This window comes from Parathielavia appendiculata (assembly GCF_033297405.1).
Source record: "Parathielavia appendiculata strain CBS 731.68 unplaced genomic scaffold N657scaffold_16, whole genome shotgun sequence".
NCBI classification, from domain to species: Eukaryota; Fungi; Ascomycota; class Sordariomycetes; order Sordariales; family Chaetomiaceae; genus Parathielavia; species Parathielavia appendiculata.
In genome coordinates this window covers 209,120-224,089 of record NW_026944235.1, presented here as the reverse complement: position 1 = coordinate 224,089, position 14,970 = coordinate 209,120, and the positions used below count along the sequence as shown (strand labels likewise).

General features: G+C 56.1%; 7 protein-coding genes across 7 annotated transcripts; 5 read left to right on the top strand and 2 right to left on the bottom strand.

The window, feature by feature from the left end:
• Window positions 1–832: 832 nt before the first annotated feature.
• On the bottom strand, window positions 833–1,839 carry N657DRAFT_649020 (uncharacterized protein). Its single transcript, XM_062793641.1, has one exon. It carries the CDS (start codon window positions 1,460–1,462, stop codon window positions 1,004–1,006), a length of 459 nt encoding a protein of 152 aa, XP_062644292.1. The 5' UTR covers window positions 1,463–1,839; the 3' UTR covers window positions 833–1,003.
• A 325-nt stretch (window positions 1,840–2,164) lies between these two features.
• N657DRAFT_649019 (uncharacterized protein) lies at window positions 2,165–2,504 on the top strand. Its single transcript, XM_062793640.1, has 2 exons — window positions 2,165–2,254; window positions 2,287–2,504. The coding sequence occupies exons 1-2, from the start codon at window positions 2,240–2,242 to the stop codon at window positions 2,431–2,433; spliced, it is 162 nt and encodes a 53-aa protein (XP_062644291.1). The 5' UTR covers window positions 2,165–2,239; the 3' UTR covers window positions 2,434–2,504.
• A 3,809-nt stretch (window positions 2,505–6,313) lies between these two features.
• Window positions 6,314–6,576, top strand: N657DRAFT_649015 (uncharacterized protein). Its single transcript, XM_062793639.1, has one exon. It carries the CDS (start codon window positions 6,366–6,368, stop codon window positions 6,561–6,563), a length of 198 nt encoding a protein of 65 aa, XP_062644290.1. The 5' UTR covers window positions 6,314–6,365; the 3' UTR covers window positions 6,564–6,576.
• Window position 6,577: 1 nt separating this feature from the next.
• N657DRAFT_625065 (carbohydrate-binding module family 18 protein) lies at window positions 6,578–8,410 on the bottom strand (the record flags this gene model as incomplete). The annotated part of the gene is made up of 4 exons (XM_062790736.1): window positions 6,578–6,699; window positions 6,756–6,923; window positions 7,004–8,125; window positions 8,181–8,410. The coding sequence occupies 4 exons, from the start codon at window positions 8,408–8,410 to the stop codon at window positions 6,672–6,674; spliced, it is 1,548 nt and encodes a 515-aa protein (XP_062644289.1). The 3' UTR covers window positions 6,578–6,671.
• A 193-nt stretch (window positions 8,411–8,603) lies between these two features.
• Window positions 8,604–9,294, top strand: N657DRAFT_156367 (uncharacterized protein). The gene has a single exon (XM_062785992.1). The coding sequence runs from the start codon at window positions 8,709–8,711 to the stop codon at window positions 9,108–9,110; it is 402 nt and encodes a 133-aa protein (XP_062644288.1). The 5' UTR covers window positions 8,604–8,708; the 3' UTR covers window positions 9,111–9,294.
• Window positions 9,295–9,394: 100 nt separating this feature from the next.
• On the top strand, window positions 9,395–12,492 carry N657DRAFT_625063 (uncharacterized protein). The gene is made up of 2 exons (XM_062790735.1): window positions 9,395–10,039; window positions 10,100–12,492. The coding sequence occupies exons 1-2, from the start codon at window positions 9,479–9,481 to the stop codon at window positions 12,356–12,358; spliced, it is 2,820 nt and encodes a 939-aa protein (XP_062644287.1). The 5' UTR covers window positions 9,395–9,478; the 3' UTR covers window positions 12,359–12,492.
• Window positions 12,493–12,620: 128 nt separating this feature from the next.
• N657DRAFT_674191 (uncharacterized protein) lies at window positions 12,621–13,318 on the top strand (the record flags this gene model as incomplete). Its single annotated transcript, XM_062795731.1, has 3 exons — window positions 12,621–12,800; window positions 12,845–13,001; window positions 13,266–13,318. The coding sequence occupies 3 exons, from the start codon at window positions 12,621–12,623 to the stop codon at window positions 13,316–13,318; spliced, it is 390 nt and encodes a 129-aa protein (XP_062644286.1).
• Window positions 13,319–14,970: the final 1,652 nt, after the last annotated feature.

Here is a 14,970-nt window from a genome sequence, read left to right as displayed (position 1 = left end):
CGGAGGGGCGCTAAGCTTCGAATCTAGTTGTACAATAGGTTGCAGTTTAATGCCGAGGTTGCACATCAGTATTACTTCTATAGTGTATATAGAGGGCAGCGGCCGACCACAAAACTTGAAGCAGGGTCAAATGGAGAGGTCAACCCCATACTATTCGGCAAGAACCAGTCGGGCATCTCAGTCCGACCATCGGCTGAGTTGACGACGCTCGAAGCCAACCAACGGGAACAGGCACATTAACCGTTACATCTCGGTGTCACGGGTGGGCGCAACTGACCACTGCGTAACACCCTTCGAACTGTCCAGTCGAACCAGGAGTTGCGCACATGAACCTCACACTGTCACGACCCGTGACACTCGGCGTGTATGGTCAATCCTTGATTTGCGGGTGCGGTACCCTCGTTGTACGTCCACCGCTCCCCAAACAAGGGAACCTGGAAACAATCACACTACCTAAGTTGCCGATCCTCTCCTCATATCGCTACATTGAGATTCTAGGGATGAGATCAACTCCCCGCCCGTATGGTAATGCCTGACTGCAGTGACTGTCTTCTCAAGTTGAGACTTCTCAACGCTTACAGAGTTTTCATCTGACTGCAGCACGCTCATTGCCTAAGGAAGTCCCAGCCGTGCCAAGTTTGGACCTACCATTGCCTGATCAGGGAGCACTTACGTGGTATTAGGATCCGGAATAATTAGGTTGTTACGGTCTAGGGGTCAAATTCGGCCCGCAATCCGGCTCAAGACGACATGAAACCGTCGCCGATGGGCAACTTAAGGCGTATGGCATGTTCCATACCGTGCTACTGTTGAATCCAAACCCGCTCTCTCGGCTTCGCGTGTCCAGCTCCTGACCTGCAATCTAATCCACCGACCCTAGGGGCATTCAGTTCCCGAAGACAAAACTTACTACACAGCCACTGGCTCCGACAGCGCTTCCCGTCTCCACCTCCTCGCCCAAGCCGTCCCATTCACCACGGGATGGCCAACCGCCACGGTATTGTTAGAACGTGCACGTCCGGCAGAACCCTAGAGGCGCCAGGTCCAGAACAGTGCCATTGACAAAAATGACGCCGCTAAAGGTCCAGAATCCGCTCCTAAGAGTCTTGGTCGTCGGAAAGGAAGCCAGCGAAAAGACGCTAGCCAGCGCGTCAACCCCTCGCCGCAGCCCCTGCCGCAGCAGGTGCTTGACGCTGCTGACCTTGCAGTTCTGGTTGACCATATACAGGTTCAGCCTAATGACCAGCGGCTGCATCATAGGGTTGTATTTTTCAAAGCCCAGGTCGCTAACGTGGAACAGCCCAACGGCATCGTGCAGGATCACGGTCGAAAAGTGCTCGGGCGTGAGCTTGTTGACGCCGTAGTGGTACAGCGCCGGGTTGGTCTCCTGTTTAGCGATGAGTTGGATTATAGTCGGAAGCAGCGAGACGTCGAACGCGCTGGGCGTCACCTGCCACTGCATGAGGAAGTAGGTGCCCGTGCTGTTGTTGTCGGGGGTGTGGGAGTGCAGCCGGGCGAGTTGCTTGTCGGCGTTGATGTCGGTGGGGAGCTCATTGGCCAAGTAGTCGTCGCGCGACAAGTAGGTGGAGAGGTAGTAGATGCCGGACTAAGGGCGTTGATCGGGGATGTCGCGGAGTCGGCCGTCGGTGAAGATAAGGACGCTGCCCTTACCGTCGTTGGCGTCTATAAACTCCTTGATAGGGCGCTTATCGAAGGTTGGGTTCTCGGAGAGGTTCGGAGGGTAGCGGTTGTTGATACGATAACCTCGCCGGGGTAATCGGTTGTAAAGCGGTTTATACCGAGGATCAGGTCGTCGAGCGACTTACCCGTAGCGCCGGCGGGGTCTTTAGCGACCTCGTCAGTGACATGGGCTGCCCAGAAGCCGCCGCCATTGACGCTCACGATGCGCATGTCAAAGTAAGGCACGCCCACACACAGCTGGTTGTAGTGATCGTGGCTCGACGTCTCGGTGTTGCTAATGGAGCCCGATCTGAACCAGCCGGAGTCGTTGCTCTTGCTTATGGTGCGTCGTGCGCGGCCGGCACGACGACATGGCGGAGCTGGCAGTCCTTGATAACATCGTATATGCTGTACATCTAGGCAATGTTGTTAAGCTGCAGCGAGTTCACATAGCCGTACTCCTTGCTACCCGTGATGATAAGTGTGTTGGGCAGCCAACAGTTACATGCTCGAGTAAGCTTAGATCAACCAAATGGTATTGAACAGATTGAGGCATGAAATGAAGCTTGAATTGGTCACAATTCCAGAGTGACCACACAAATGAAGGATCAAGATAGTGGGTTAGGGTGCCTCAGAATGTCCCTTTCTTTTTGGAACAAAAATGTCCTCTCTAATCCTCCCAGGGGAATTACCCCTTATATAGAGACAGTGTGCCATGATATGAGGTTTATGTCAGGAACTGGGTCATTGTGATGGATCTGTGTTGACTGAGAGTCTCGCATTGAACATCAGTGCTCAGTCCGTGAATCTTAGTGCCAAGGAACCCACTCAGTTCAACAAAGAGCGCCGCTTATTTGCTCGCCGGAGAACCCGAGCTCTCTCCAGCGTAAGCCCATACCGCCCAGGTCAAAGACCATACGGTGTTTATAAGCGTCCGGAATATGCGTAGTTACGTAGATCTGGAACGTCTTGTCGGTAACGTACATTACAAGTGAGTGAGCCACTTTTTACTACCCTACTACAATTATCCTCAATTGTAACACACCAACATTAGGAACTAACTACAACTACATCAGAAACAGCTGAATCAGATCATTCTGCAGCCTCCTGGCAAGTGCGTGCATTATAGCCAGGCTTTGCCGCACACACCACAGCACCGAACTTTCGTACGAACCCCCCGTGCGCCACCACAATCCGGCTGCGTTTCTTCCACTCACTCCCCACCCACGGCTTTCTGATCCAGTACATCCTTTGCATCGCACACAGTAAGTAACTTTCCAAGCTGCCCGTTTTTTTCTTTTTTTCTTTTTAGCTCTTCGGCGCTTGCTTGGTGCCTCGTTGGCCTTAGGGAGCAAAAAGACCTCTGACCGAAGCCGAAGGAAACCACCTCGAGTATCACTGTAACGGTCCCAGGAGTATATTGCAACTAGCTGGTGACGACTCTACGAGTTTGTCTCGAATGGAGGGAGAAGAAGAAAAGTGAGAACTAGATGACAGGAAGAGAGGGCAGCTCTTATATGCTCCGGAACACACAGACACTGCCTGCCTCAGGATGACGTTATCATGATACCACGGCCGAGGGTTGCCGAGGCCATCATGGGCTCAGCCCATCACAATCACAGCCGTTGTGCTCTTAGCAAGCTGGTCTACTGTAGCTAACATTGAAGTCGGGGAGCTATTTTGATGGTTGGCAATGCAAGTCTTGATGAGCGTTGACTGTGAGTTGGCTTCTTGGGGGATCTTGTGGTGTCTAGAACACCCGAGGTTACTGGTGTCGGCCTGGGAGTTAAAGGTGTTGGTGTACGACGCGATACATCCAGCTTTAAAAAGCACCCTCTCTGGGTCGTACGACACAAGGCCAGCACCTGCAAAGCCACCCCGTATGTTCTTCTCTGTCATAGAGGCAAAGAATGCCTCGCGGAAGGCACAGAGGAACTCAATCTTGCTTACGTGGTTGATATGCATGCGCATCAAGTCCTCGATCTGGCGACTATATGCCTGCTTTAGCGGCCTAAAACAGCTAACATCGAGTGGCTGGAGGTAGTGGGAAGAATGCGGAGGTATGTAGAGCGTAATGATGTTGTTCTCCTGCAGTAGCGCTCGAATTCGGTAGAGTGGTGGCTTTCGTGGCCGTCGAGGATCAACAACCGGTATTTGCCCTTTGTCCGGGGCGCTGTATGTTAGTTGAAGTGCTTGATCCAATCCAGCCCTACCGCATTAGTAGTCCAGCCCATGGTCGGTAGTTGCGATACGCCAGTCGGCCGGGAGGTTGCGCTCGGTGTACTAGTTCGCGAGGTGGTACTGCGCAGCCAAGATGATGAAGGGAGGGATGGCCTAGCCGAGGGCATTGACTCCCTGGATTACCGTGTGTAAGGTGACACACACAGGTTCACCAAGGAAGATGCACCGAATCCACAACGGAGAAGCAGGCAAGACGACTGTATTGTGCGTGCACCACTGACCAACTGACTGATCCTTGAGAGAAAAAAGTTCCAAAGTTCCAATCTGAGTCTCCCGGTTTCCATATATTCTCCCTCTGTTACGAGTCATGTCCCTTCGTCATGAAATCCACAGTGTCTCGCCTGCCAATAGCCCTGGTATAGGGCTCATAGTGGGGGCCGTGACAATCGCCACGACCAGCTCTGGGGAGGAGACGATGTCTCACCACTAAGGCAAGGCGAAGGAGACCGCATCGTCAACCTCAAAGACGAACACTCCCTCTGCAGCCTCCTCCCAAGAGGCACGAAGGTATGGCAGTCAGGGGACGTAGAAAGCACAATCGACCTGGTACTGGCTTCTACAGAACTCGCAGACCAGCTACTTAGGTGCAGGATATATCCCTGTGACCATGATCTGATCATAGAGCAATCGAGACGGCATTCGGCCTCGCAGTAGAAGACCGCCCAATGGAGATGAGATTTCTCTTCAAGAATGTACCGTGAGTAGAGATTAGGACCAGGGTGGCGTCGAACCTAGAGAATATCCCCTAGGATGGCAGCGTCTAACAGCAGACGGATAGGCTTATGGCAGCGGCAACCGAGGCGGTCTATAGCCTGACACTCAAAGCCAAACCGTCACTATACGCCGAGGGCTGGTAGACAACAGACCTGACACGGCTCCGCCGGACCTATACCAGGCGAGATCTCGGTGTGTCACAAATGAACCAACGGGAGCCAACAATGGCGGTCCACTTGCAGGACATAGTGGGGAACGAAGGACGTTCCGAGCCAATCACTTGGGACCAATCGGAAGGGCCCTGGAGGTGCTCTAGAGAGAGCTCTTGAGAGCATGAGAGAGCACCAGTGGAAGGCTAATCAGAGGACGCTTTAGGAGGCTCTCGAGAGCACCTAAGAGCACTTGCTCTAGGTGGCTTTAGAGAGCATGAGAGAGCAACCAAAAATATCCAGTATATAGTCACTCGTTCTGGAGGACTCTGGGAGTTCTCCAGTTGTCGGAACGAAGCCGCCTTGATGGCTGCATTCAACGGACCTCGGTGGTTGATTGGTGCCAGCACCGCAACCCCTCTTCCTTACATACTTAGTCCTCTCCCATGCCCATCAACAGCATGGTCAATCAATCACTTTTTACCACCTTAAAAATTCAATCCACTGCTTTGACGGGGAATAGCTTCTTCCAGCGCATATCTCAGCGGTCGTCGCCCTGCAGGTTCCAACACCAGTAAGCAACTCAAGTGCAGCATTGCCAGTACCCTTGGACATTGCTTGTTGTGAACCTTTTGGCTTCACCGAACCTCACCCCGTTGTCAAATTATAACCTTCAGGAGTCCCTTTCAGAAGTTGGGGCTTGAGATTCGTCACACTGGATGTCCTGGGGTTGTTTCTCTGGCTTAGGAAAAGGCCCTGGGATTTTCTGGGAGAAGGATTGGGGGAAGATCAACGCCGAGACCTACCGCGCACCTAATGTACCTGTAATTCAGCACTGGGTACAGTTGTGCAAGGAGCAGCCGCAGAGACGAAGGAAGATCTCAAAGAGCGAGGCATTGTCGTGATGGAATGTTGTGGGTCGTGCCCCATATCCTTGGCAGACCGGCTTGCCCCACGTCTGGTGCAGGGGTTTCAGCCCTGCCCACCAGAGCCATCACACATCCAGCATCACCACTGTATGGAAAACATTTTCTATTGCGATGTGTGAGATGGGCAGCTCTGAGGGAGGACATGTTGCAATGCACAGTGGCAAGACGAGGGAGCCTCTCATTCAACCTGGGAGGGAAAGCACCATCGGATCCAAAGATGTGGTCGCCAGACACGAAAGCAGTCCGGGCAACGATCAAGTACGCAATGGCGACAGGGAGATTGGATCTTGACGAGGAACGACAAAGATTGGGACAATCACAGTAGCGGAACTCCACTAACACTACACAGCCTCAGCCAGCAGATCCCGCTTTAGCTGCTGAAGATAGGACGCTGAACACTTGGAGAACGCAGCCTCCAAGTCGATCTGCTAAACTAAGTCAAAAGGCAACAGGTGGCGTGAAAAAAGGGGAGAGACTAGAGGGCTTGTACGAGTTGATGGTTGAACGTCAAGGAATTGGATGTAGTTAGCGTGCCAAGGCCCTTTAGGCTTCGCGCCTCCGGGCGAAATAAATTCCATCCATCCATCCATCCACTGTATGGAAAACACCACCATTGATGATCACCATCTTCTGTTGTCTCTGGATCTCCATCATGGAATGGCCACCCTTTTCACCAGACTCGAACCCTATTGAGTGTTGTTGGAATTGGATGAAGGATAGGATCGAGAACTGGTATGGCCTTGAAGAAAAGCCCTCGTACGAGAAGCTACGCCAGTATGCCAAGGAGGCTTGGGAGGCACTACCGAACGACGACTTGAAGGAACTGTTGGCCTCGATGGCAGATCGGTGATTGCAGCTAAGGGTATGCATACAAAATATTTGCTAGTTGTTTAAGTGTAACAAGTGGATATCTCAGCACGAAGCCACCGTTTGCCCTTCGACATTGTACACAGCACCCTTAACTACAACGCCCGTACCCGTTTTGACTGTTCCGGATAGATCAGTGTCTGCAAATTGTGCGCAGAAGAAAGGGAACACATACCACCCGGTACCGCAATGGACACCCGTCGTCCCGCAAAAGCCGCCGGCGCTACAACACTGGGTGTTGAAGTTGCCCCCGTTGCATGTCCAGCCGCCCTTGCTGGGGCCGCAGCTCCCGTCAACCGAGGGGATGTTGGTTGTGATGCACGAGCTCGAGAAGGTCCTCTGGCTGTCCACAAGCATAAATCGTCAGCCACCTTGTCCGGCGCCAATACTCCTAAGGTCAAGGGGGAAGAGATTAGTACTAACCATCCCTGGCCGCAGTGGTTCGCTGTGCTACCGCAGTTGCCCCCGCTCGAGCAGCAGGTGCCAAACGCGGAGCCGACGCATGTCTTGCCATTTGACCCGCACTTACCGTCGGTCGAGATATTGTTGCTTCCGCTGCTACACGTACCGAAGCCTGACTCGCATCCGGCACCGCAATGGTCGGCGGTGCTGCCGCAGTAGCCACCAGGCGAGCAGCAATTCCCGAAGCCGGACCCGGTGCAGGTTTTTCCGTTCTTGCTGCCGCATTGGCCGTCCGTTGAGATGGTCCCGCTTCCGGCGCTGCAGGTCCCAAAGCCTGCTTGGCATCCCGCACCGCAGTGTTCTGTTGTGCTCCCGCAGTAGCCGCCGGACGAGCAACAGGTCCCAAAGGCAGACCCGGTACAGGTCTTTCCGTTCTTGGTTCCGCATTGTCCATCAGTCGAGATACTCCCGCTCCCATTATCGCAAGTGCCAAAGCCAGATTGGCACCCAGCAGCGCAATGACCCGTCGTGCTGCCACAGTAACCGTTGGACGAACAACATGTGCCAAATCCAGAGCCGGTGCAAGTCTTTCCATTGGCGCCACAGCGACCATCGCTGGAGACGTTGGAAGGGGCGGAGCAGGTTCCAAAGCCGGACTGACAGCCGGCGCCGCAATGACCGGTCGTGCCCCCGCAGTAGCCCTGGGCCGAGCAGCAATCGCCGAAGCCCGACCCCGAGCAGATTTTGCCGTTGGCGCCGCAGGTGCCGTCGCTGGAGACATTGGACGGGGCGGAGCAGGTGCCGAAAGTCGACTGGCAGCTGGAGCCGCAGTGGGCGGTCGTGTTGCCGCAGTAGCCACTGGCCGAGCAGCAGTCGCCGAATGCCGCGCCCGTGCAAACCTTGCCGCCGTTGGCGCTGCCGCACGAGCCGTCAGTAGTCACGTTGCTCGGTGGGCACTTGCCAAAGAGCGACTGGCAACCCGTGCCGCAGTGGCTCACCGTGTCTCCGCACTGCCCGCCTGCTGAGCAGCACGCGCCGAATGAGGAGCCCGTGCAGTTGTACAGAGACGTGCCGCCACAGGAGCCGTCGGGCGAGGGAGTGCCCGTCCACGGCGGTGCGTTGCAGTTGCCGTATCCGGGTTGGCTGCAGTGATACGAGAGTCAGTACATGTGACTAGAAGGGAGACGGTGAAGCATACCATCCAGTTCCGCAGGCTTCCTTGCGGCCGCAGAGGCCGTCAGGGCCGCAGCACGCGCCCCATGTGGGTGTGCACACCCACTTTCCCGGGCTGTTTGGACCGCATGCGCCGTCTTCGGTGATGGAACCAGTCTGCCACGCCGGAGGGCTGCTGGCGGTTTGGGCAAACACGACGGCACGGCCCGAGAGCAGTAGGCCAATGAAGCTGAAGGCTACACGTCGAGATAACATCATGAGATGGCGGTGCGCTGGGTTGGCCGAGATTGACGGATGGACGTCGCTCCAGGAGGCCGACCGCACAAGAGCGGAGAGCAGCCATAATAACCAACCCAGCTCAACCGGACCTGGCTTTTGTGACAGTCGCCGCAGACCGGCCTGATGCTAGCATGGATACATGATCCATCTTGCAGTGCCTATTCTGCAGACAGACTATGTCGGCCTCCGGGGTTGCATTATGCTTCGTTTCACATTATCGCTGCCGAGATTCAATAAATTCCTGCACTGCTACAATGCGGAGTGAGATGTGGTGATGATGGCAAGGGTAGATGGGTGGTTGACAGTCGTGGGTCGTCCTGATTCGACGTCTGCGACTTCCCAATTGAGTCTTTGCTTCCCGTTTCTTTTTGGCACGGTCGAAGCGATCGAAAGAGGGACAGCGCTTACTATGGTACAAGCAGGCGCTTGTCGCGCTTCCTCGTCGGGGCACGGACTGTTCTTCCTAGCGAGTCTTAGCAAGGGCACTCCGGTGTGGTGGGAGATTGGAAGGAGCCATGGCCACTCCGCTATTTCAAGTTTGCAACGCCTCGCTGCAGGCTCTGAGCTCCACTCAGCAGTCTTGTCCACGATTCTACTAGCAACCAAGCACCACCAAGGTAACCGTTTTAGACGATTGATCAGTCCACACCCTTCTTCATCAGGATCCAGAACGTAGCATCGCGAGAACTCTGATTCAGCCGCTTTCTCACCTCAGCACTAACTACCTGGTAACAGTGGTACGGTGGTGCCTACATGTAGGGCACTAGAGGAGACGGGAGCTAAAGCTGAAGCTTGAGCACCTTACACAGCACAATTCGGCATGGGATGGAGTCGCGAGGGCTGCAACATAGGCGAGATCAACCGCATCGTTATCAGACGGACATGTTATTATCAAATCACACCGGCATGGCACCTGGGGTGCTACTTTCATCGGCTCTGCCGCCACCGCCATGTCTTCTATAAGACACGACTGTCTCGCGGCCATCCTTTCGCCAGGTCGGCAACGACAAGGCAACCCGTGAGCGAGGTGCCAAGCCATCAAAGATGGCACGAGTAGGGATTCCACGGCCTGGCTTTTGGGATCTCGCGACACTTTCGCTTCTTGTTCTCTGCCTCCTCTCCGTTCTGTATACCACCACTTCAGAACACCAGCGCGGCACCTTCCGCCAGCATCCACGGCGATGGCCTTTTCCTCGGGAGCAGCGACGTGATGCTACCATCCACGTCGTCCCCGTTGCTAACCAGGGCCCAGCTCACCACAACCCAGCCAGGGCACCACCCCGATCCCTCCCATCCCCGACCCTTGGCCCGTCCTCGCCTGTCGAGCTGAGCGACCTGTCGAGCCGGTCATCGTTTCTGGCCGCGAGACACGCCCACCACAATATCAGCTTGGCAAAGCGTGACGGCCCCCTGCGTTGTAACGACGGCCCCTGTATCGATGGCAGCTGCTGCAGCAAGGACCATATTTGCGGCTTCGGCCCAGACTTCTGCGGCGCCGGTTGTCTGTCTCAGTGTAACGCCAAGGCCATGTGCGGCGAGCACAGCGAGAACGGGGAAATACCGTGCGGCTTGAAGCTGTGTTGCTCGGCCATGGGCTGGTGCGGTGTGAGTACAATGGCCCCCTTCTGGACTTGACCTGGGGGACGACGGCTGATGATGGAGCAGATTACGACCGAGTTCTGCCACAATGCCGATCCTCTCCGCGGCACGCTGCCCTGCCAGGCCGGGTACGGCTCGTGCTACATCTCTGGCACGCCTTCGTGTCCGTACGGTGGCGGTAGCACCAATGGGCGCATGGTGGGCTATTACCAGTCGTGGAATGTGCGCAACCGGGTCTGCAACAAGGTCGCGCCACGCGACCTCAACACAACGGGCTACACCCACCTCTTCTACTCGTTCGCGTCCATCGATCCGGCCACTTACCGGATTGCCCCGGCCCATGCCGACGACCAGGCCATGATGCGCGAGTTCACGAGCCTGGCCAAGGACGGCCTGCAGACCTGGATTGCCATCGGCGGCTTCGACTTCAGCGACCCGGGCACGCCCACGCACACCACGTGGAGCGATATCTGCGCCACCAAGGCCCGCCGCGCCGCGTTTATCAACTCGGTCAGGGAGTACATGGACGAGTACGGCTTCCAGGGCGTCGACCTGGACTGGGAGTACCCGGGAGACCCCAGCCGGGGCGGCAACGGTCTCGACGACACCAAGAACCTCGTCTTGCTTGTGAAGGAGATGCGTGCGGCCTATGGCAACACCTACGGTATCAGTCTGACTCTGGCCCCTGACTATTGGTATCTGCGCTGGTTCGACCCCAAGGGGATGGAGCCCTACGTCGACTTCTTTGGCTTCATGGCCTACGATCTCCACGGCTCGTGGGACTCGGACGTCCTGACTCTGGGCAAGAAGGTGCGCGGCCAGGCTGACATTCGCGAGATCGCAGATAACACCGTGCCTTTATGGTTCGATGGTCTCGACCCTGCCAAGATCAACTTCGGGCTCGCCATGTACGGCCGCGGGTACACCCTGGCCGACCCGAGCTGCAATCAGTTGCTGTGTCCGTTTTCCGGCGCCAGCGACCCGGCTCCATGCACCAACTCGAACGGGGTCATGTCGCTGCTCGAAATACAGCAGCTGATCAAGCGCAGAGGTCTCACACCGCAGTACCTCGCCGATTCCATGATGAAGCAAATCACCTGGGACGACCAATGGATCGGTTATGACGACGAGGAAACCTTTGCCGCCAAGAAAGCCTGGGCTGACTCCCGATGCTTCGGAGGCACCATGGTCTGGAGCATCGACTTCCAGGTAACGGGGTCGGGCAACTTTGACGACGAGGCATACGGAGACGTTGTCTACGTCGGTTCCGAGGTGTTCCAGATCCCCACTGTGCAGTGCCCAGCACCGTGCGTCATGGTCTTCCCCCCGAGCAGTCTGAGCGAGCCCAAGGTCATCACCATCCCACCTTACACGGCCACACTCGAGGTAGGCACCACGACGACGACCGTTGTCGTGGTTCCCACCAAGGTGACAACCATCATCACCGTCATCGACTTCTTCAACCAATACATCACCAGCGAGCAGCAGCCGGGCGCAGTCTTGACTCTTCGACCGAGCTTCCAGCCCCCGCCGGCCACGGTACTCGTGACAGGAGAAGAGGGTCGGACCACGATCCGGACTGTCTTGCTCCCTCCTCTAGGTGGCGGAGTAGTATCCGGACCTGCACAGAACCAAACGGAAGGAGTCCAGACCACTTTGATACCGCCACCGGCCACAGACTGGCCGTGGGTACTCCTACCCGGTGAGCCGTCCAAGACAGCCACCTACTTGAGCGGCACGCCGTCGCCCACGTGCACAACGAATTGTGGCACGTACTGCACCGACTTCTGGTGCCGGCCCGACCAGACAGACCAGCCGCCGCTTTTCACCGAGGCGACGCCGCTGCCTCCCAACACCACCTTTCGCCCTCCCGCAGCCTCCTCGATCGTGCAACCACCGCCCTTGTCCGCATCCGGCGTGCAACCACCGCCAATCTCGAACACGGTCCCAGACCTGGGAGCCAGTGCCACCAGCCCTCCTCCCGACCTCCCCGACCACCCCGGCCAATCGACGGTTTACAGTGGTGATCTCACATACTTCCAGCTGGGCGTGGGCGCCTGCGGCTTCGACGATAGCGGCAAGGACCTGACGGACAACATTGTCGCCGTCTCGGCGGCGCTAATGGGCGCCCAGTCCAACGGCAACCCAATTTGCAACAAGAGCATCACCATCAAGGCCAACGGCAACACCATCCACGCTATAGTCCGCGATAGGTGTATGAGCTGCGCCGTTGGTGACATTGACGGCTCTGAAAAGATATTCAATGAACTCTTTGGGTCTCTCACCAACGGCCGCCAGACGATCGAGTGGTGGTTTAACAACTAACAGGTAGAGACACCCGGTTTCAAGAACGGAGTTGCAGTCGGTTTCGGAAAATAACCGGAGTCGGGTACTTGGACGATCCCTCCAACCCCCGGCGTTATAATGTCATGCTAGTTTCTCTTCTTGTTATTGCCGTCCGTCAAAGAAATATAGTATTGCTATAAACCCATTTTGGACGCTACAGATTTATAAAGAAGTATAGGTGCCTTACGTGTGACAATACTTCCACGATTGGACCCAGGAAACGGGACAGGGCGCAAAAGATATGCCCCGGTCGCTCCCGGACGACCCCTGGCCGAGCAACTGTGCGTCCACGCGCACCTTCACTCGCTGCATGGCGCCCGGCGACGAGCACATTGTGTGCGCAACGAGCTCCTTCTGCGCGGCAACCTCGACGCCGGCACCCCCCACGCCAACTCCCAGCGACCCATCATCGCGGCGGTGGGTAGCCATCTACTTTAGCAAGATGATCTTGTAAAACGGCTGGAGCACGCCGTACTGGTCGCGCTACTGGTCCGTGTACAAGGGCACGCGGGTACCGACTATTGCGGTGACCGCAGCGTCTTCGAGATGACGGACTCGGGCGCTACCCTGCAGAACCCCGAGTTTTCCGCCATCGGACCTCGGTTCGTGAAAGCCCATGGTCGTACGTGTTAGTACAAGAGCGCCGGGCACGGCGCCGTCGGCCGGGTCGAGTGTGACGGGACGAAGTCCAACCGGTGGGAGAAATGCCAGGTGACGCAGGTCGAGAATGATCCTATCTTTGGGGGTATCAAGACGTGTCATGACTTAGACAATCCCGTGTATAAGTTTGTTTTGCTTTGTTCGTGGGGCGAGGCGTAGAGGGGATGTGATATGGCGGGCATGTAGCTGATATCGTTCGTCGGGTTATGGATGATTTTCGAAAAAGGAAGCAAGCTTAAGTATGACATGCTTGCTATCTTCGCTGTCGTCAAAGGCTAAATTGATATAGAATTTGCATGGGAAACGTTTCGGAAATGCTTCACAAGGTTACTCAACGCCATCCTGGCCACAAAATGTCTTGAACTGGGTTGGTTTCCAAAAGCTGGTGCAAGAAAGCAAAATCAATAGTGCTGCCGAAGCCGGGAAAGGCCCCGCTAGCATATCGGACGCCGGGAAGTTACAGGCCTATTGCTCTACTGCCGACCTTGGGGAAGATTATAGAGTCAGTAGTGGCCAGCAAAGTGACTCAAGCTGCGGAAACCAACGGCCTACTTCCAGGCGAGCAAATGGGCAAAAGGGCACTCCGGTCGACAGAGCTGCCAATCTGGCTGGTAGAGCAAAGGTTCAGGAAGCGTGGAGGCAGAAAGCTACAGCGTCGCTCTTCCAGTTGGACATCTCAGGAGTCTTTGATACGGTCAACCACGTCCAACTGCTAGCCACCCTCCGAGAAATGCGCTTCCAGAGGTGGCTCGTCCTTTGGACGAAGGATTAGTTGACCGGCGGGGAGGCCACCCTTCACTTCGACGGCCAGGCAATCGACGGCGGTATGAGCGGCAATCCCCCAGGGCTCCCCTCCTTCCCCAGTACTCTTCATCCTCTACATCGCCTCCCTATACAGGCAGCTAAAACAAGAGCACCCCCACCTGGCGATAGATGGGTTTGCGGACGATACCAACCTCTTAGTGTTTGGCCGGGAGCCAGAAGCCAACGTTCGACAGCTGGAGGCAGCGTGGGAGACGTGCCTGCAGTGGGCAGAAACCCCGGGAATGTCCTTCGCCCCAGAAAAAAGCGAGCTGATTCACTTCAACAGAGGGCGCAAACAATAGACTGACCAGCTGGAACTTGCGCAGCCGGGAGGAGGCACCAGCCCGGTGAAGCCCATGGCAGCGGCCAGATTCCTAGGGGTCTGGCTGGACTGGAAACTCAACTGGAAGGCCCACCTAGGAGAGGTAGAGCGGAAGCTGAAAACACAGAGCTACGCTTTGTCAAGGATTACGGCAAAAACGTGGGGCCTAGGACTGGCCAAAGCACGAGAGGTATACTCAAAGTGCATCCGGTAAGCGCTAGCGTACGGCGCATCATCCTTTCACACCCCCACCGAGAAGGGGTGTGAGCCAGCAACGAGAGGGATCACCAAGGCGCTTGGAAAAGCTCAAAACAAGAGTCTACGGATAGTGGCAGGAGCCTTCAAGTCCATATCCACTCGGGACCTTGAAAGGGAGACATAGGTGCCGACATGGACCTTTACTTCAACAAACGACTGGCTGACTTTGAGGCCCAGCTTCAAATGCCTTTTCTGGCCGACGGCCGAGGCGAAAAGAAGACTATAGGGAGCATTGTTCATGCGGCCTACGGCAAACTATATCAGATACTCAACTCAAGGACGGACAACAGGGGCCAACACGAGCCTTTGGGCCGCAGGAGCCCACAGCGGTAGAAGAAGCCGCTAACACAATTGCAGTTTGGACGGGAGGGACTGCCGACACGGACAGAGTCATGGAGGAGGCCTGGAGAGAGAGGTGGCTCAAGGAACGAGACGGCCGGACAGCAACGAGGCCCGCAGATGACCTTGACCACCAGCACGAGACTCTGTTCCAAGACAAAACCCTAAGGAGACACGACGGCCTCAGCAGAGCAAAGAGTTCACTGTT

What these genes read in the sequence shown, in the direction of transcription:
- N657DRAFT_649020 (XM_062793641.1), bottom strand. Translation starts at nt 1,462, where the DNA reads ATGCAGTGGCAGGTGACGCCCAGCGCGTTCGACGTCTCGCTGCTTCCG.
- N657DRAFT_649015 (XM_062793639.1), top strand. Translation starts at nt 6,366, where the DNA reads ATGGAATGGCCACCCTTTTCACCAGACTCGAACCCTATTGAGTGTTGT.
- N657DRAFT_156367 (XM_062785992.1), top strand. Translation starts at nt 8,709, where the DNA reads ATGATGGCAAGGGTAGATGGGTGGTTGACAGTCGTGGGTCGTCCTGAT.
- N657DRAFT_625063 (XM_062790735.1), top strand. Translation starts at nt 9,479, where the DNA reads ATGGCACGAGTAGGGATTCCACGGCCTGGCTTTTGGGATCTCGCGACA. An exon ending in CGGCCATGGGCTGGTGCGGT is followed by an intron (nt 10,040 to 10,099) that starts GTGAGTACAATG and finishes ATGATGGAGCAG; the next exon opens with ATTACGACCGAGTTCTGCCA.